Source organism: Mastacembelus armatus, chromosome 18 (assembly GCF_900324485.2).
Source record: "Mastacembelus armatus chromosome 18, fMasArm1.2, whole genome shotgun sequence".
NCBI lineage: Eukaryota > Metazoa > Chordata > Actinopteri > Synbranchiformes > Mastacembelidae > Mastacembelus > Mastacembelus armatus.
Window position 1 is genome coordinate 16,112,323 of NC_046650.1, and position 20,153 is coordinate 16,132,475.

Sequence of the window (20,153 nt, forward strand, 5' to 3'; positions counted from 1 at the left end):
GCTCAGCCCAGGACAAGCTCGAGTCTCATCAGCTAAACAAAGATCTGATTTTCATACGTCTCCATTCTGAGTCCAGTGTCACTGCAGAGATCAGGCTCCGTTTAAACTGAGTCCACCGGAAAACCAGATGTAGTTCAACATTTGAAGATGTTTGTCAGTCTGACTTTGGATCTATCAGAGCTCAGAACAATTATAACTCAAACAGTACATGTTTTTGAGAGCCTCACTCTGAGCCTCTCACATCCAAAATGGAAAACACCAAAACCAGTTCTACTTGTCATTGTGTACCATCCACCTGTTCCTTACTCAGAGAGCTGATTTAGTGCTTAGGTAACCCTGAACCATCCCTTAGTTATGCTGCTATAGGCCTGGACTGCCCGAGGACCATCGGTGCACTGAGCTCCCCTACCCTAACCCCCCCCCCCAAATCTATATTCCACCATTGAATATCACTAACCTTGTGCTCTCTCTCTCTCCCCTAGTTTGTCCTCTCTCTCTGTACCTTCTGCAGGTGTCCCTGGTCCTGGACCTGTATATCGCTGATGTGCAGTTACTGGTCCCACCAACCTGCAGTGTCTATTTGTTGTTTATTGTTGCTGTTCTCTTCTCTCTGCTCTATCCACTCACCCCAACCGGTCGAGGCAGATGGCCGCCCAGACTGAGCCCGGTTCTGCTGGAGGTTTTGTCTTCTATTAAAGGGAGTTTTTCCTCTCCACTGTCGCCAAGTGCTGCTCATAAGGGATTTGTTGGGTTTTTTCTTTGTTTTAGTTTTTGTAAAGTGCCTTGAGATGATTTGTATTGTGATTTGGCGCTATACAAATAAAATTGAAATCACCTGACTGGTTACCAGGCAACAGCAGGTGAGTCACTAAAACACAAACAGTTTAACTATAGTCAGATAGGAAGACAACAGGAGAACTTCCTGTTTTCACAGCTCAGATAATGTTTTATTTTCCTTGGCACAGGAGACTGGACTGTCTGGTTATGAATATATGGAATTACCTGAATGAAGTGACACATGAGCAGCAGGTATTTTTGTTTGAGGTGTGATTAGAGCCAGTTCATCCTCCCTGAAACATTTGTGAAAGTGAAATTTATGTTTTGCATATTTGAAAATGTTTTGCATTTAGTCAAACCCCAGTTAGACCTGGAGTGAGGTCCAAACTCCTGTAGCTGTTGTGACTCACAGTCTGGGAGTTAAGGGTTGTTCTTAGTCAGAGCTGATGAGCCCAGTGTGAGCACCACGAGACACAAACACAGTCCGGCGGCACGTTTCAGCTCTTTGGTTCTGTCAGGGGAGTCAGCCACATCATGTTCACCTGGACTCCCCAGCTCAAACGCTGAGTGAGAGAAGTCCAATGTATTGACATGTATCACGTTGTGTCTCAGCAGCTCCAGTCCCTGTTCTAACAAGGCCCTGCTTTAGAACCAGGTGGTCCAGTTGGACATTAGGATTCCTGCTATATTCTGTCCCCATGACTTTGCTTTATTTTTGTGATGTTTAATGCATTTTATTAGTGTTTTCTCTGATTGACATTGGGAAACTTTTCTGGGTGTCCTAGTTAAAAAGCTGTGGTCAGAAGGATGTGAAGCTGGATGATACTGAAGTTTCCTGACAAATGTTTCACTTTAACTTGGTTTAGAAAAGAAAATGGGTCAAATGTCTGAGGATTCATTTCCAACTTTGTTCTGTGTTGTCACATGTGGGAGACTGGTTTCTGTAACGTCTGATGCCTTTTAGCTGAATTTGGAAAGGCGTGTCCGTCGATCACGACCTTTTAAACTCTGGGCGCCAGGTGCTCAGGTGTTCGCCGAGTCCGCCGCAGAAACACACAGCCCGCTGAAGCAGCACAACCAGGACCCGAACCTTTTCTCCCTCGTTGGCCCAAACACGTCGGTTTGGTGCCGGATCAAGAAGGACCAGCGCCTTGACCATTAAACCAGAAGAAGAAGAAGAAAGGCGCGAACAGGTGCGGAGGCAGAGACGAGGGAAACCTGCAGACAAACGTTATTATTCACCTGAACAGGAGCAGGACCAGGGACCCAGAGTCCGGCAAAGGTGAGACACCGAGCGTTTCTTTAGCAAAGACACTTTGTTGGTGCGACCCTCCCTCATTGTTTGTCTGCACCTGCTACAGGTGCGTGACGCCCCAACACGCAGAGCAGCGTGGCCGCATGGCGGACTGAGCTTCAAGGCCTTCAGGCTCAAAGTGCCTCCTTAAAACCACGTCGGACCGAGACCAGACATCGGGTCTGCAAGGTGTGGATCCATAAGGGCCCTGAAGACTCGTGGACAAAGGTGAGCTTGTCCTTTAGATGGTTTCTGTGACTGAAGAACCTGGGCTCCAACAAGCACTGGCTCTTTAACACCACTCTGGCTCTGCCTGTTTCTGTCTCTCTGTCCTGCAGGGGGAGCAGTTTAGCCACTAACCGTCCGACCACCATGTTCTGGCCCTGGATCATGTTCTGGCCCTGGATCATGGTCAGGCCTCCAGACACAGTCCTAAGGGAAGTATTGTAGAGTCTGTTGTCTTTGTATCTGTCTCGTGTCCTAGAAAGTCAGCAGCCTAGTTACTAACATCTGAACTAGTCTTCCAGATGAGCATCTGCAGCCCAGATCAGGACTGTGATAGTCTTGGGTTTCATGGTTCTGTCAGTCCAAAATTGGTTTGAGACTGGCTTTTCTTTGCCTGATGTTGTTGGATTTTAACTCTTTAACCATGAATTGATCAGACTTTGATAATGATTTGCTCCTTGTATGAAGTGGAGAGTGATTACTAGGGAAGTTTGGACATGGTCAGACTGGGATTGTCCAAAGCAGGAAGTTACTATGTTGTAATGTTAATAGGAGATTTGTTGTTGATCATCATCCAAATTCTGATAGAAATCCAATGTGGGTTGTACCTGAGGGTTCAGTCTCTGGGTCGTCTCTCTGTTGGTAAGAAACATCTAACTTCAGTTCAGAAGTCCAGTTTTTCTTTGGCTCACGTTTCTGTCCCACACTCGTAGGTTCTTATTGACCGTTGATCTCCACAAGACCATTTCTAGTTCAGCTCTTGGCTCCAAGAAGGAAGTGGATGAAGTGAGTTTAGTTCCACTGTTTGAAGTTGGGTCTTGGCTTTCTGAAAATCAGTCAGTAGAAGTTTGAGGATTCATCAGTTGAGCAAAAAGTGCAGCACAAACATCAGCTGCATTTTAACCTTTGATTTCTTGAATCCTCTGGTCATCCAGGCTGCATTTGTCACCTTCCTTATCTTGATGTTGCACAGTATAATTCACTGGATCATTTCTCATTAGAGACTGAAACAAACCAGTGTGAGCTGTTCCCTGTGGAGCTGTTCCCAAAATCCACCAGCAGGTGGCACCAGAACAGTCCTGTCAGAGGAGCTGATGGTCTAACTGGACCCCTCTTCTCTGATAAACAGCTGAGTTCATGTGTTTCCTCTGAAATCTTGATCTTTGACTTGAGTCTTTCATCAGGGAAGTTGAGCTTCAGTCCCACACAGTGACTTGAGACTTGGACTCTGAGATTTAGGACTTGGGAACAATCTTTGACTTTTTGGTGCATCAACATGAAGGAGAAGAAATATCTTTTCCTACAGTCAAAAACCAAAGCTCTTTATGAAGCAGCAGGACTTGGAGAGTTGCAGAAACAGCTTCCTGACTGTGAACCTTCCTTCATATTTAATGTTGGAGTTTCTAGAAGTTCCAGCTCTGTACATGGAGCTTGTGGCTGTCGTCCTGCAGCCTTGTTGAGCAAAGTGGAAGCAGCTAAATCCTTCAAAGTAAAAGCCACTGAAGCCAATGATCCGTTTGGCTGTGAACCAAAAGGCTGGTGGATCCAGGCCACCAGGAACAGAGAGGTTAGTCCAGAAACCACCAGGTGGAATCATCTCACAGCAACAACCTGCTTTATTGGACAAACTGATTTTATTTGACTCCAGTTCAGACTTTTATTGTCTTCATTCACAGAATGAATTAAAACAGACAAAACTGAATATATGAATCTAAAGTTATTTCACAGAGAGACAATCCAGATCAGTGTTGTTCTATTTACAAATGTCCAGTTTCTGCACTGACTCCAATATCACACTCACACAGTGAGTCCAGCTTATATCCTTATATCCCTCTGCTGTCAGTGAACGCACCACAACAGACCTGAACACATCATTCCATCCAGCAGGAGACAAGTGCAGGACAGAAATATTAATGTTCTATGTTCTTATGACAAATGAGTCTCAGCTTTAAATGAAACAGCTACAATAGAAATAGCAGAGATTCTGTAAATATGGTGAATGTGTCAGACCTGCTTCTCAGCATTATTCCAATAAAGTGAGCACAGTGCACGTTTGACATCTGTCTAATAGCTTTGATGAGAAGTCCTTTCAAAATAATGGACCAAGTAAAGATGGAGAACGCTGTTTCCTCCATCAGGTCCATTATTTTTCTGTATCAGCTGTGTGTTCTGGCTTTTATACTATGGCCACTTCCTGAGCAACAGGAAGGAAAAGATGTGTTTTTCTGTGTTTTCCTCTTTGAAACATGGAACATACATGAAGCATCAAGTTGCTGCTCAGGTTACCTGCTGGTTTGTCTGATGTGTCCTGATGTGCAGTTTTCTGACCTGCAGCCAATGACAAACCACTGATTTCTGTCTGAGCTGGAAAATGGACTTTAGGGTTGGTCTGATTCTGTTGAACTAACTGGTTCCTCTGATTTAGAACCTGAGATGTAATTTGTTTCATTTCTACCTCTGGACTCTGGATTTGTCATCCAGTCTGAGTCTTTTTGAACCAACAGTAACACACAGTCAGTCCAGCTGCTGCTGCTGCTGCTGCTGTCAGTCCCAGTCCACAGATGAGGACGATCCATCTCCAACCTGCTGCGTCTGGTCTCTCAGGTTCTCTCTCAGGTTCAGACCAGTCCCTCACTGCTGTAAAGAGACAAATCAAATCTGTGTCTTTCATGTGAAGAAACAACTTTTCTGCAAGAAGGACGTGAATCAGTTCAGTTCAGGCAGAGCAGGAAGGATTGTAGTTTCCACAATACTTTTCTTCTCTGATTCTTATTTAGCAAAAAGCTGCTGAAATGAATCTGTGAGGAAAGTTTCACTGAACCAACTTACCTGTGACGTTGAGGTGACAGGTGTTATAGTCTCTACCATCATCTGTCTCCACTGAACACAGGTACAGACCAGAGTCCTCAGTCCTGAGTCTGGACACATGAAGTCTGACTCGTCCTTCTCTGAGGACGTCTTTGTCAAACTGGACTCGTCCTGAAAACTGTTTGTCCTGAGACTCTGGGACCTCAACACCCTCATGTAGATGAAACAGGACTGGGTCTTTGTCCTCAGTTAACAGGTGACAGAAGATGTAAAGTGCTGAGAGAGACATGTGAGCTGTGGTTGTGAAGGTCCAGTCCAGTGTGATGTCGTGGTTCTCCTCTGCCTGATAGGAGCTCTGTGTCACATTCACTACAAATGTTCCTGTTGAGGAGACACAGAGGGAAAGTGACGACCACACACACTCACAACTTGGATTATTTTGGATTTCCAATTGATTTGAGTTAGTGGATAAAAACTGACCCCAGGTAAAGGGGGTCAGGCTGATGAGCAGCAGGATCCAGCAGACCATCTTCTCCTGTCAGAGGAGACAGAGCTGAAGAGTCACAAACATGAAAAACCTGCAGTTTGTTTTTCTCTGAAAACATTTCACATGTTAAAGTCTTCAGTGTTTCCAGTTCCACCTGATATTAATCCTCAGTGTATAAAACATGTGGCAGCTGTATCCTCCAAAAGTCTGACAGGTGAAAAATGTCTCCATGTTTTCTCAGTGTCCAACACTTTAGAAAAAGTCTGTCCATTTTAAGCTGAAGACGTCAGAGAGTTTGAAACCAGACAGTGTGGACGGACAGTGCAGAGGTCTGAGAAGAAACGTCATTAAAGATCAAATGTTTCAACTACTAACTGTCTCATTAACGAGGAATCAGCCTTTCTTCTTACTAAAACTGATGTGGCTCATGTTTCGAGAAATTCAGACAAGAACAGAAGTTTATTCTCAGTCACTGTCGTGTTTGGTAACTTCCACTTTTTATCACATGAGACTAAAACAGGCTCACTGAATACAATCATTTGTACAATACAATTTAGGTAATTTTAACCTGTTTGCTCATTTCAAGTATTGTCATATTTCCATTTAATGACAATTAACATTGAAGTAGAATTTATTATACAGCTCAGCTGTTTCTCAGAGCCTGATGTGAAGAACGTCAGTAAACTGTGCAGCTGTTAGTCCAACTATCGATGTCATTGTATCATCAAATATCAATAAGAGACAACAACACATTACCTTTGTCTTCTGTCTGACAGGAAAGGACCAAAAATAAAGGACAGACTTCAGTAGCTGCATCTAACAGTTGTTCAGTCCAACCAGTGGTCATGTGATTCAGAAATTTGCAGAAGTCATGTGTTCCTCATTTTTTATAATCTTGGTTGTTTCTAAATACCACATTGTGACTGATTTGACCCAACTGTTTCTGTCCCTTCACATATTTTGTTAAACAGGCTCACACATAGATGTTATTTGAAACAAACATATGAGCTTTGCCCTTTGACCTCTGCAGGTCAGACTCCATTCATTGTCAGTGGAGGTCACTGCACACTTTCTATATAATTATGACTTTAGAGCAGACATGAAAAATGTTTTTCTGAGTGTGTGAAAGTTGTGGCTCAGACAGATGATCATAGTGATGATCAGCTGAATCTGCAGCTCTGAGCTTTGAGTTTACAGGGAGTGTCAGCTGGTTGTTCAGGGTCTGGTCCACAGCTTTTCTGCTTTGGTTTGTTCTTAGTTTGGCCTTTGGCAGCTGCTCTCAGAGAAAAAGCTCTAAAAAGCTGCTGTTACCTCAGAAGTTGGAATCTACAGGTGGATGCTAATGCAGCTCCACACTGACTGACTTGGTTTGTAGCTGCTGGATATGGACCAGATGTTGTCATATCAGTGTTTACGTGACAGATCTTGTCACATCAGTGTTTACGTGACAGATGTTGTCATATCAGTGTTTACGTGACAGATGTTGTCACATCAGTGTTTACGCGACAGATGTTGTCACATCAGTGTTTACGTGACAGATGTTGTCATATCAGTGTTTACGTGACAGATGTTGTCACATCAGTGTTTACGTGACAGATGTTGTCACATCAGTGTTTACGCGACAGATGTTGTCATATCAGTGTTTACGCGACTTGTGCAGCCACATGTTGTAGTTGTCACAGTAGTTGTCACAGGTGCTACACAGAACGCAGACAAGTGCAGTGACGCAGACAGACATAGAGCTATGACAGAAACTAAGATTAAACTAAGAAAAAAAATTAAACTATACTTAAGGTGCATTTTAAGAACTTAAACAACAGACGTGCACAGGAAGACAGGGCAGGACAAGACAGTGCAGACAACATATAGGCCGACTTTGTGCAAAGAAAAGCAGTGAATGTGCCACAATCATGGTAAGTGGTAGACAATGTGCAAAGAACAATATGTGCGTCATTGCAGATATTAAATTGACAAGTGTAAACAGGGTTAATATAAATATAAATGTAAAGTGGCATGTGCGCGTGTGTGTGTGTCCAGTTCAGCTCATACAATAATACACAGTTCTTATGTTTTTCATCAGTTGTTTTATTATTTTATTATCTCATTTGAACCTGCTGATGGAGGTGGGCTCTTGGTGCTTTTTTCATGTCACACAGGTACAGACCAGAGTCCTCAGTCCTGAGTCTGTGACAGAACCAGAACAGAAACCGACTTTATTCCTGAATGAGAGATGAGGACACAGGCTGGATCCTGGAGAAGCTCGGATTGTTGAGGTCCAACCAGGGTGAACACGGCTTTGGATTCTGGTCTGACTGCTCCGTTCCAGCATAAACCTGCAGACTGATGGACCCGGGACATTTCAGCTTGACTTGATTTTTCACTCAGAGATTTTTCCAAGTGCATCTTGATCCAACTTCACACATGTGATGCAGATTTGCCTGCCTGAACTGAACTGATTCACGTCCTTCTTGCAGAAAAGTTGTTTGATTTGATTTGTCTCTTCACAGCAGCGAGGGACTGGTCTGAACCTGAGAGAGAACCTGAGAGTTTTAGTTCAAATTTCCATGAATAAAATGTTCAAGTCCAAATTGTTCAGATTTAAAGTTTGCTCTTGAAGAAGAATAAAGTGCCCATGTAACATGATATGATGAAGACATTCTTGGGATGTTAAAGGTCAAAGAATCACATTCATTTTTTCTGTGTCTTTTCTTCACAGCAGCTGCTGATGAACCAAAACCTCAGAGACCAACAGAGAGTCCAGAACCAGAGTCGGGGAAGGATCAGAGTCTACATTGGACTGGGAAACCAACCAACACTGAACAGTATCTGCAGCGATGTTGGTCCTATGTCTGTGGCAGATATGACTGAACCTGAGGTTGAGGTGACGTCCTGCTGTTAGAGAGGAAACACACAAATATGTTTCAGGTCACATGTTTCAGTGTTCCACTCATTTCCATCTGACTTTGGCCTCAAACAAAAACCCCCTGACACTAAGGATTTCTAAGGCAGAGACTTGTTTACATTTACAATCTCAGAGGATTTTAAATGTCTCCGTGCCTGATGATGTGACATAAAGAGAAGGCTGTTGGTTTGCTGAAGTCAAACCTGATCTACCAAACATATGGACCCAGAGTCAGTGGGTGATGGAGGAAAGAGAAAGAGAAAGTGGAGGGCACGATTTTCTGGGTCCTGACCAGTCAGGGGGAGACCAACATTATGTGTAAATTTCCTGCCTAGCGCTGTTTGAGTAAAGTAACTTGCTATATATTTATATATGAAGGTAATGGAGACGGAGCAATGGCAGAACATTATATATATGAACATTTCTGTCGATGTACATTGTACAGTGATGCAGCCTAATGATGTGCTGTGTATGTTCGCTGTGTGTAAATGCTCATCACAGTAATTAAGCTAGTATGTTAGCGATGTAAGCTAAGCTAAAGCTCTTACGGTCGATGACGGCCATGCTATATTATGTTCTGTTGACTCAGGACCAGGCTTCGTGTTCATTTAGGTCTAACCTGTGATTCAAACACCTGATAAATCTGATCAAGAAGCAGCGACTCAGTCCGCACAGTCTCTTTTCTTCTTGGTTCTTCATCAACACTGAGCTGCAGCGTCAGTAAAACGGAAATGATCCAAGAACAAGGCCGGATGTAGATGACAGAGGTTATTCAGTCCCATCACAGTAAGACCAACATCTAATAGTCTGATCTAGTTTTCATGGTTTTATCTCGTTGTCTCGATATGACGAGATAAAACCATCAGGGAGGCTGTTCTGTGTTTCGGATCCTCATCGTCTATTCTTCTATTCACTAAGCCCCTCCCACAACTTACCTGTGACGTTGAGGTGACAGCTGTTATAGTCCGCACCAACATCTCGCGATGCTCTTTTATCTCGCGATGCAGGCTCCAGGTGTCTGTCTCCTCTATGCGACAGACCAGCACCCACTGCGTCACTGGAAGGTAAATATTAAGATAAACCAAATCATTTTTACTCTTTAACTGTGATTCTACATTGATATATTGTATCTGCAGCGACGGTTCAGTTCTGTTAGGATGTTTTAGAGGGAAGTCTGGGTCATGTGGCAAATGCAGGACAAATATATGTCAGCATCCCTTAGCCCCATGACTCTGCATGTTCTTCTCCAGCAGTATTATTTGGAAATGGTGATAGTCCATTACTTTTGGCCTGACTGGACTTTAGTTCTCATTGGTTTCTAAGATCTGCCTAAATTTGAAGATCTGTCAGCCTTTGGTTTGTGTGTCAGCATCTGTCCTGTCCAGATGTTTCAGTGATGCAGAGGTAGCCATCCCAGGCCCACCACACATCTCTGTATTATTGTAATGCTGATTCATCACCATGTATGAAGTCAAGTAACAGTAACAGCTTCAGGACAATACTCATGTTAAAGCTGCCTAGACAGACTGGAACTGAACAAGGAGACCTGATGCTGTTAGGTTTTCAATCAGTCATATTTTATTACATTTTCAATCTGTGGAGCAGGAACAAGACGTTACTGAGGGCTACGACAGCAGAAAACTGTGTGTTTAACAATGTGTGTGAAAAACAACTGCATACTCTGGTCCTCTGCATCCTGGATCCTATAACAGGAGGCATAGTGAGCCTGCAGCATCAAACAATCAAAGGAAGTGTGTGTGTGTGTCTAAGCAGGGAGAAGGCCTGGTGAGACTCCAACATGAAAAGGATGCTGTGTGTTCAGCCAATCAGAAGCTGGGGGATACCATTTCATTGTGTCTTCCTCATCTGAGATGGTATGTTCCAGATCCTAATGGACAGAACACACCTGATCCAGGTAGAGCAGGGATAGTTGGAAAACAAGCAGGACAGTGGCCCTCGAGGACCAGGATTGGACACCCCTGCCTTAGTTGTTTCCATGGATGTGCTCGTCCTGTCCTTCCCAGCAGCTTCAGAACTTTGAAGACACTGTTGTTCCTCCTGCTGCCTCATTCCAGCATCTCCACCTCTGCATGAACCTGTTTTTCATAATTATTAAATACAGTCTTAATGAGACAAACTCACCTGACCTTTGTTGCTATTGTTTTCTACTTTTAATTACTAGCTGAACATTTTGTTTTCCTCTCAAATAAAACTGCATTGAATTGAATTGAATTAATGTGTGAGCTGACCTGAAGTAGCCTGAAGTATTGTGTAGTTACTGAGGAACGACTGTTTCTAAAATTGTTTCAGACCCAGAGAGACTTTAACGTGGTCTGAGCTGAGACCTGATCCAGTCTGCTGCTGAGGAAAACGCTGTTCTTGAAGGTAAGAAACATGTTTGTGTCTGTTCTCGTTTGTCATCACCACGATCGTAACAGACTTGGTGAATGTAATGTCATCACATCCTCAGGCTGTGACCCAAATACTGTTTGTCCAGCCCCAGGGGGCTCTGTGGGTCTGTGGGTCTGTAGGTCTGTGGGTCTGTAGGTCTGTAGGTCTGCAGGTCTGCAGGTCTGTGGGTCTGTAGCTGGAGACAATAGAAAAGTCTTCCAAGTGAAGGCTCCATGACACAACCATGAACTGCTTTAGTAATGTGCTTTATAAGCTGTCAGGTCTATTTGTGGAGAAGGTGGTTTTTCCTAAATCCCCATAATGAGGCTGTGTATGCAGGGAGAACATGATCATTGTCAAAGAAAAGCTTCAGTCTGTCTCAGCCTGGAGTCATGTGTGGATCCATTTGGACACTAAATCAGCATCAGAGAGTTTGTGTCCAGAACCACATGAGTGTTAACGCTGTGATAACATTGTTGACTCACATCAACGTCTTTAACAGGAGGAAGAACAGGATCAGCTGTTGGAAGGACTGGATGAAGTCTGACTGGAGACTTTCCTCCTTCTACCTTTGACCTTTGACCTCATGTGTTTGTGTCTCCTCTGACAGGAGAAGATGGTCTGCTGGATCCTGCTGCTCATCAGCCTGACCCCCTTTACCTGGGGTCAGTTTTTATCCACTAACTCAAATCAATTGGAAATCCAAAATAATCCAAGTTGTGAGTGTGTGTGGTCGTCACTTTCCCTCTGTGTCTCCTCAACAGGAACATTTGTAGTGAATGTGACACAGAGCTCCTATCAGGCAGAGGAGAACCACGACATCACACTGGACTGGACCTTCACAACCACAGCTCACATGTCTCTCTCAGCAGTTTACATCTTCTGTCAACTGTTAACTGAGGACAAAGGCCCAACCGTGTTTCATCTACATGAGGGTGTTGAGGTCCCAGAGTCTCAGGACAAACAGTTTTCAGGACGAGTCCAGTTTGACAAAGACGTCCTCAGAGAAGGACGAGTCAGACTTCATGTGTCCAGACTCAGGACTGAGGACTCTGGTGTGTACTGGTGTGATGTGAAGACAGATGATGGTACAAACTATAACAGCTGTCACGTCAACGTCACAGGTAAGTTGGTTCAGTGAAACTTTCCTCACAGATTCATTTCAGCAGCTTTTTGCTAAATAAGAATCAGAGAAGAAAAGTATTGTGGAAACTACAATCCTTCCTGCTCTGCCTGAACTGAACTGATTCACGTCCTTCTTGCAGAAAAGTTGTTTCTTCACATGAAAGACACAGATTTGATTTGTCTCTTCACAGCAGCGAGGGACTGGTCTGAACCTGAGAGAGAACCTGAGAGACCAGACGCAGCAGGTTGGAGATGGATCGTCCTCATCTGTGGACTGGGACTGACAGCAGCAGCAGCAGCAGCAGCTGGACTGACTGTGTGTTACTGTTGGTTCAAAAAGACTCAGACTGGAAAAAAAGATATAATTTTAGAGTCCAGACGTAGAAATGGAACAAATTACATCTCAGGTTCTACATCAGAGGAACCAGTTCGTTCAACAGAATCAGACCAACCCTAAAGTCCATTTTCCAGCTCAGACAGAAATCAGTGGTTTGTCATTGGCTGCAGGTCAGAAAACTGCACATCAGGACACATCAGACAAACCAGCAGGTAACCTGAGCAGCAACTTGATGCTTCATGTATGTTCCATGTTTCAAAGAAGAAAACACAGAAAAACACATCTTTTCCTTCCTGTTGCTCAGGAAGTGGCCATAGTATAAAAGCCAGAACACACAGCTGATACAGAAAAATAATGGACCTGATGGAGGAAACAGCGTTCTCCATCTTTACTTGGTCCATTATTTTGAAAGGACTTCTCATCAAAGCTATTAGACAGATGTCAAACGTGCACTGTGCTCACTTTATTGGAATAATGCTGAGAAGCAGGTCTGACACATTCACCATATTTACAGAATCTCTGCTATTTCTATTGTAGCTGTTTCATTTAAAGCTGAGACTCATTTGTCATAAGAACATAGAACATTAATATTTCTGTCCTGCACTTGTCTCCTGCTGGATGGAATGATGTGTTCAGGTCTGTTGTGGTGCGTTCACTGACAGCAGAGGGATATAAGGATATAAGCTGGACTCACTGTGTGAGTGTGATATTGGAGTCAGTGCAGAAACTGGACATTTGGAAATATGTGTTTGTAAATAGAACAACACTGATCTGGATTGTCTCTCTGTGAAATAACTTTATATATTATTTATTTAATATTTAATTTATTATTTATTTATTCATTTAAATTATTGTTTTGTCTGTTTTACAGTGAAAGTCTGTGAACTGGAGTCAAATAAAACCAGTTTGTCCATGTTCAGAGCTGGAACATTAAATATGGATGAAGGTCGTCTCACATGTGGAGACTCTTCATTTGCACTGACACACATATGAATGTTGTTGTTCTTTGGAGGTTTCCACCAACTGTTATTCCCCATCCAGCCTCCAGGTGTCCCCGGACTTTCCCTCCATTCCCAGTCACCTGATCTTCCCTCCTCACCTGCTTCCAGTCGCTGATCCCTTCCCAGGCCCGTTTCCACAGGCTTCTTCCCACACCGTGAGCCATGCCTGCCTCTCTGTAGTTTCCAAAGTCTAGCTTGGATTCCCTGCCTGTTAGTGGCCTCTGCCTGCTCATGGACTTCACCTCATGGTCGTTCCTGTCTGCCTTCACCTGCTTTGGCTTTCAGGATTGCTTTGCTGGGACCATGTGAGCGTGTTGGGTCTTTTTCTGACAACTCTCCTCTTCACTGCACGGCTGCCCGTGTGTCTGCATTTGGCTCTTTGCTGCTTTTTGTTTCTCGCAGCGTTTGTGAGCCATCGAGATCATTCGGTGGTCGGATAAATGCCGGAACGTGTCCGTGTGCTGGTTCTTCTTCCTGTTGGTAGCTGTGGAAGAATCAGTCCACTAGAGGAACCAGTTGGAACCAGCTTTCCTCAGGTCAGAAACACCTGATGTAGCATTTAGGAGATCAGCTGCCACCTGTGAATGTATGAGGAAGGTTTCATAGATGGTTGAAGGCGGGATAAATATCACTTTACATTTTCCAACTATTAACATTCATTTGAATCCCAGTTATTAGGAAACGTGTTGAATCGTTTCTTTGTGGTTACACAGTTACAGGAAATGTTGTGTGTCATTTTGTGTAGTTTTGTTGGTTGTTGTGTTTGATTTCTATGATTCTTGTGTGGAGACAAACTTCAAACTTCTTTACACGAGGATGTGAAATATTGCAGTAATTACTGAGCACTAGCTTGACCGAGAAGCTAAATGCTGTGTCCTCTGCACTGATCCTCAGGTGCACAGGTGTCTGGCCTGTCCAGGTCTCCCCCAGGTGTGTTGCTGCTGGATAAACTGCACACACAACCTCAAATGGAGTTTTGTCTGAGTCTTTATTTACCATAAATGTATTTGCTTTGCACTGAGGAAGGGACTTAGAAAAACTTCCTCATAAACCAAACTCTAAACTAATACAGATCATCTTCAGTGCTGGTATGATACTAACACATTAGAACAAGGCACAGGTCAGTACAATGTATGTCCCCAAACATAGTACAAAGTGCAGTCCAAGTACAGCAAAAGTACCACACAAATGTGGTAGAATGTCCAATGTCAGTACAGCACTAACTACAGACAGTACAGCTGATACAACTGAATCTGTGACTGTGAAGGTTCTTACCACCGTCATAAAGGATCACAGAACCTCTAGATCACTGAAGAAGAGAACAGCAGTTTGTCTTGTAGCTACACTCCCTGTTTGAGTCACCAAAGTGCAATAGCGCCACTTGCTGACTGAAACCTGCTATAACACCATGTTAGGCCGTGACCAGGTTGTTTCTGCTCCAACTAAACATGTCGTCATTTCCAACCTAAGGTGGAGCCTTCACGCTGGTGTGGACAGGACTCTGGATAGTCCTCTGGGTGGTTCCAAAATCCACAATAATGTCTTTGGTCTTCTTGGTGTTTATGACCAGATTGTTGTCTGCTCACCAGACTATTGAATTAAAAACCATCCAGGCCTTTTTACCAGTTTAAATAACTAAACCAGTATAACCAGTAACATGTGAGGAACATTCTGAGTTGAGAATGTTGAGAATTGTGACTCATAAGAAGTGAATCTGACTCAACCTCCTTCCTGCTTCCATGATCAAACACACTGACGTCGAGCAGATACAGGAAACTCAAATCTTATAACTTCTGCCCCAACAAAAGAAAAGTAGGATCTTCTGTGTTAATGTCTCATATTAAACCATGACCCAAGGAAACCACATCCAACTGATCACATTCAGCTTTTCAATCTGTTTATGTCTTGTGCTGTTTCCTTCCTCACATTATATGAAGCACTTTGAATTGTCTGTGCACTAAATGTGTTGTAGAAATAAAGTTAAAGTTAAAGGATGTTTTTACCAAGACATTACAAAGTGACTGACATCAACATCAAATAAAAAGGCTCCTCAGCCTCATAAAACTTATGATCATCACTTGTATAATATTTATTCTGCCATAACTAAAGTGAGAACTAAAACAATCAAAGGTTGTCACCAAGTATTTACCATAAGAATATCTATATCATATTAAATAGGACATATTGTCCCCAGGTGTACTTGACTACTCACAGATTTTCCTGGTCAACTAAGGATGGTGGGACTTGTGTCTACTGGGAGCAGAGCTGGTTCCAGTCTGACAGTCAGTCTGTCGCTGACAGAGCTGCCCAGTGTCTCCCTACACCTGCACTGGGTCCAGGGTCCTTCCTAATCTGCTCATCCAGCCTCTTCTTGCCCTCAGTCCAGATGCTGCAGGCCCAGCAGACCACTCCATACAAGAGGGCTGATGCCACTAATGTGTCTAAGAAAGTCCTCAGGTGTGTCCCCTCCACTCCCAAAGACCTCAGACTCCTTTGAGGGTAGAGCCTGTTCTGGTCTTCCTTCTTCCTTCCTTCCTCCTTCCTTCAACCATCTTCTCCTGTCAGAGGAGACACAAACCCATGAGGTCAAAGGTCAAAGGAAGCAGAAATATTCTGTAGTTAACTTCAGAAAAGCTGATCTCTGTTTCAAAGTCAGTCAAAGCTGCTCACTCTGCTCTAAAGGAGACAATGAACCTGCAGCTGCTCCTCATGTTTTAATGACAGAGCCTGTTTCTCCCTCTGAGCTGCAGCTCTGAGAAACTTTACTTTGATATTTTCACAACTGTGGACACTGAACTTCTGGATTAAAAAATACAGGACCTGTGGAATCCAAAGACTGTGGTGCCTGTTATTGTCTGCTCTTCATGTTTTAATCTGACACAGCCTCTTTATCTGTCTCTCCCCCACAGTCATGAGCTTTTAAATGGCTCAGACCATGTGTGAACGTCACTTCAATAATTGTAGAGCCATGTTAGAATGATTATTCAAATAGCTCCTGTCTTTCTGGTTATTTTATTGTTAGTTACAAATAGGTAGAGACCTCAGGGCAGCAGCGAATCTCCAGCTGAACGAGACTTGAGTTAACTTTGTTAAACACAGATATAACAAACATACTCTCTCTGTATCAGGTACAGTCTGATCCTTCTTCTTCTCCTTTTGGCTGCTCCCTTCAAGGGTCACCACAGCCAATCATCTGCCTCCATTTAACCCTATCCTCTGTATCCTCCTCACCCACACCAACTATCCTCATGTCCTCCTTCACTGCGTCCAAGAACCTCCTCTTTGGTTCTTGATCACCCTAACCTGCTGCACATCCTTCCCATCTCTGTCTCTCTGCCTCGCCAACCTGTACAAATCCACCTCTCCCTCCTTAGAGTCCAACCTATCATACAAATCCTCATACGTCCTTTGTTTGGACTTTGCCACCTCTACCTTCACCTTAACGCTGCATCTCCCTGTACTCCTGTCTGTTCTCTTCTGTCCTCTCAGTGTCCCACTTCTTCTTAGCTAACCTTTTCCTCTTAACACACTCCTGAACTTCCTGATTCCACCACCAAGTCTCCTTATCTGCTTTCCTCCTTCCAGATGACACACCAAGTACCCTCCTACCTGTCTCCCTGATCACTTTAGCTGTAGCTGTCCAGTCATCTGGAAGAACCTCCTGACCTCCCAGAGCCTGTTTCAGCTCCTCCGTGAAAGCCACACAACACTCTTCCTTTTTCAACTTCCACCATTGGTCCTCTGCTCTGCCCTTGTCCTCTTCATCTTCCTCACCACCAGAGTCATCCTGTTAAGTCACTTTCACTTTCAATAATAGGAACCGTAATTGCATATTCTAGTTCTCCATAATTATCATAATGTATTGTTCTCATCTTGAGAAATAGGTTTTCTATTTTCAGTCACTACATCATTATCTCCCAGGATATATTCTAGTCCCAGACTGATTAGAGAATTACTCATTAACCATTTAGTAACTCACTCGTTCCTCAGTAACTACACAACAACAACAACCACAACGTCCTGCATCAGACGGAAAACATCACCTTGGATGGGTTTCTCATAGTCTCAGAGACCAAACCAGACAAGATCCAACACTGTCGGACTGGACTCACCTGGTTTATTCAGTCCATCTCCAATGAAACCGTAAGTAAAAACGTAAATTTACACAAATTTAACACTCCCAATGCTGCACTACCAGGAAGGACTGGTAAAAAGGGTTAAGCGTTGATACTGGGGGTGACAATCTGTTTGGTTATAAATAGAGACTCCCACTTTGCTCCTCAGCTGTCTCAGCTGTCAGCCCATGCACATATGAGGCTGTGGTCGGTAGTTTGGTCCTGGAGGAGGACGAAGACAGAGGAGCTCATTCCTCATGGAAAGTGACAGAGTTGGAGCTTCAGGGCAAAATAAAAACAAATAGAAATAATATCTTCTTGGTGCCGTGGGCCCAAATCAACCAAACACCGTTACTGAGAGGGTTTTGCATAAACCTACTTATGGTGCTGATGATAGGAATCACATCTGAAAATAGGCTAATTGTTTTGGACTTTGAGAACAAAACACTGGTGACCTAGACTCAGTGGGGTCCCTAAAGGCCTTGTGAAACCACAATTAGCTGCTTGGCTGACAACCAGTCAGGACAGGCTGGCTGGACAAATGACCATATAGTTATATTTATTTTAAAAATCACCAGTGATTATTGCAGTATTAGGAAAATAGACTCAGTACTGATAGGTATTACTTTTCTAAAATTATAACTCCTGAGTCCTGAGGGTTTTTTTCTTGTATGTCGCAGGGCGCCACCTTGTGGCAGAAATACATTCCTGCAAACAGTGAAGGTTAAAACATTATTACAAATATTTACTTTTCTAAGTGAACTTTATTTCTACAACACATTTAGTGCACAGACAATTCAAAGTGCTTCATATAATGTGAGGAAGGAAACAGCACAAGACATAAACAGATTGAAAATCTGAATGTGATCAGTTGGATGTGGTTTCCTTGGGTCATGGTTTAATATGAGACATTAACACAGAAGATCCTCCTTTTCTTTTGTTGGGCAGAAGTTATAAGATAAGAGTTTCCTGTGTCTGCTCGACATCAGTGTGAGACCACAGAAGCCTTAAGGAGTTTGAGTCAGATTCACTTCTTATATGAGTCACAGTCAACTCTGCCTTCTACATATAAACAGAGCGATGAGAGGATTTTTAGACTCAAACTCTCCCCTGGTCCTGAGCCAGAGAGTCTTTATCTTTATCTTCCGAGGTATCCTACCTTGCGAGTCAGACCAGTCGATATCTGGTTCGGCTTTTCCACGCCTATAAATCCATGGTACCTTGCTGTGGAAAGTCATTTCGCAAAGATTTTGGCTGGTGGTAAGTTTTATTTAAACTTTCTTATTCCTCACTTTGACCTGTAAACATGGAAATATTTGTATGTACATTTTCAGCAATAAGGAATTAGCTGATATTAACGTGCAGCGAGTGTCATCTTTAAACAAGCGTCTCTCGTTATAAATGCGTTTGTTGCTGCACATTTTAAGACCATTTTTAATTTAAAAGTTAAACACGTCATTAAAAACTGTGTGCTCTTCATTCCTTAGCCAGTGCAGCTATTTGTTCCTTACTTTGTCTTGATTAAGTCGATCATATTTGTTACTGTTAAATGAGGAGAAACAAACTTACCAACTGCTCAGTATATTTAACCTATTTCCTCTGTAGGTTCTTTTCTTGTTATCGTCATCTCAGCTATTTAAGCAGTTTGCCTTGTCAATACTTTTCTTGTTATAACGAGATATGTATCGTGTAATGACAATAAACACACTGCTGTGTCATAAAGTTAATCCGTCTCTCTGCATAGCTGTGGAGAACAGCTGGGACGAATTGTACGACTCCATCTCTCTGGGAACATACACACATCTGGGTATAACATTAAATCTTAGGAGGTGCCTCCACATTCACAGTAAAGGATGAGAACCTGAAATACATTCAGATGTAACTAGTGTCTCAGCAAGATGTATACTAAATGTATACTATGTATACTAAATGTGTGTATAAATACTTGATGAAACATATTTGTGTTATTACTACAAACCTAAATATGAGCAGTGTGACATTTATTTACTAATATGGAATAAGTGAAGTTGCTTCTGTTTAAAACCTTATGAAAACATTGTTTTAGGGAATGCAGATGATTACTGCCTGGTGTGAGCCTCACTTGAAGATGATCCTGACAAGAGCATCATTGAAATGGTAAAGTAACATAAACATTTGTGTTTTGTATGATCAATTTACTCACAAATGTGTGTGTGTATTACCATAGAATTTAGATCATTGTGGAGTCTTTTGTACTTCATGCCTTTTTATTGATTTGGTTTCAGGTGCAGTGTGATTCCTGTAATGGTTGGACACATTTTGAATGGGCCCAATATCACAAAGACAGTGGTGCACCATATCTTTGTATATAAAAATAAATGTGTATATAATATATATATAAATAAATGTACAGTTGTGCCAGATTCAGACTGTCTTCAAAATTGTTTTCTTTTGTGTCCAAAGCTGTTCTGCTATTGATTGACATATTTCCTATAAATAATTTTCAAAGACTATTACACAGGTTTTATTAAGTAGTGAATATTTAAAACATGCTCCCAAAATTCTTACAGTTCAGATGGAGTGAGTGTTAGTTAAAGACGAAGTGAAATTTGTACTAAGAGCATAATTCGGTAGGGTAAATGGACTGTCAAATTATGTCAAATCTTATATTTTACCACAGGTAGCATGAACTGTCAAATCACTGTCAATATT

General features: G+C 42.7%; 2 protein-coding genes and 2 long non-coding RNA genes across 8 annotated transcripts; 3 read left to right on the plus strand and 1 right to left on the minus strand.

The window, feature by feature from the left end:
• The first annotated feature begins 1,655 nt into the window (after window positions 1-1,655).
• On the plus strand, window positions 1,656-3,785 carry LOC113141910 (uncharacterized). The gene is made up of 3 exons (XR_003296861.2): window positions 1,656-2,059; window positions 2,139-2,299; window positions 2,410-3,785. It is a non-coding gene; the product is annotated as an uncharacterized LOC113141910 (long non-coding RNA).
• Window positions 3,786-3,911: 126 nt separating this feature from the next.
• On the minus strand, window positions 3,912-16,168 carry LOC113140891 (uncharacterized). Of its 4 annotated transcripts, none has more exons than XM_026325010.2 (4): window positions 15,897-16,168; window positions 5,585-5,630; window positions 5,126-5,485; window positions 3,912-4,933 (listed from the first exon to the last, which is right to left on the minus strand). In XM_026325010.2, exons 1-4 carry the CDS (start codon window positions 15,897-15,899, stop codon window positions 4,770-4,772), a joined length of 573 nt encoding a protein of 190 aa, XP_026180795.1. In that variant the 5' UTR covers window positions 15,900-16,168; the 3' UTR covers window positions 3,912-4,769. The 4 variants fall into 4 exon arrangements, with proteins under 4 accessions (XP_026180795.1, XP_026180786.1, XP_026180779.1 ...); XM_026325001.2 differs by lacking the exon at window positions 15,897-16,168 and adding an exon at window positions 6,348-6,448 and having other exon boundaries at window positions 3,912-4,930; window positions 5,585-5,639; XM_026324994.2 differs by lacking the exon at window positions 15,897-16,168 and adding an exon at window positions 6,348-6,448 and having other exon boundaries at window positions 5,585-5,639.
• On the plus strand, window positions 9,265-13,136 carry LOC113140771 (uncharacterized). 2 transcript variants are annotated; one of them, XR_003296683.1, is made up of 6 exons: window positions 9,265-9,279; window positions 9,412-9,557; window positions 10,804-10,878; window positions 11,495-11,549; window positions 11,649-12,008; window positions 12,201-12,215. XR_003296683.1 is itself a non-coding variant. In XM_026324767.2 (3 exons), the coding sequence occupies exons 1-3, from the start codon at window positions 11,501-11,503 to the stop codon at window positions 12,464-12,466; spliced, it is 675 nt and encodes a 224-aa protein (XP_026180552.1). In that variant the 5' UTR covers window positions 11,134-11,500; the 3' UTR covers window positions 12,467-13,136. The 2 variants fall into 2 exon arrangements, 1 of the variants encoding a protein (XP_026180552.1); XM_026324767.2 differs by lacking the exons at window positions 9,265-9,279; window positions 9,412-9,557; window positions 10,804-10,878 and having other exon boundaries at window positions 11,134-11,549; window positions 12,201-13,136.
• Window positions 16,169-17,212: 1,044 nt separating the features above from the next.
• LOC113142049 (uncharacterized) lies at window positions 17,213-19,771 on the plus strand. The gene is made up of 3 exons (XR_003296904.1): window positions 17,213-17,490; window positions 19,528-19,598; window positions 19,727-19,771. It is a non-coding gene; the product is annotated as an uncharacterized LOC113142049 (long non-coding RNA).
• Window positions 19,772-20,153: the final 382 nt, after the last annotated feature.

Coding starts and splice junctions, on each gene's coding strand:
- LOC113140891 (XM_026324994.2), bottom strand. CDS start 6,407: ATGCAGCTACTGAAGTCTGTCCTTTATTTTTGGTCCTTTCCTGTCAGA. Junction 5,486..5,584: donor CCTGACCCCCTTTACCTGGG/GTCAGTTTTTAT, acceptor TCTCCTCAACAG/GAACATTTGTAGTGAATGTG. Junction 4,934..5,125: donor CTGTCACCTCAACGTCACAG/GTAAGTTGGTTC, acceptor GTCTCTTTACAG/CAGTGAGGGACTGGTCTGAA.
- LOC113140771 (XM_026324767.2), top strand. CDS start 11,501: ATGGTCTGCTGGATCCTGCTGCTCATCAGCCTGACCCCCTTTACCTGG. Junction 11,550..11,648: donor CCTGACCCCCTTTACCTGGG/GTCAGTTTTTAT, acceptor TCTCCTCAACAG/GAACATTTGTAGTGAATGTG. Junction 12,009..12,200: donor CTGTCACGTCAACGTCACAG/GTAAGTTGGTTC, acceptor GTCTCTTCACAG/CAGCGAGGGACTGGTCTGAA.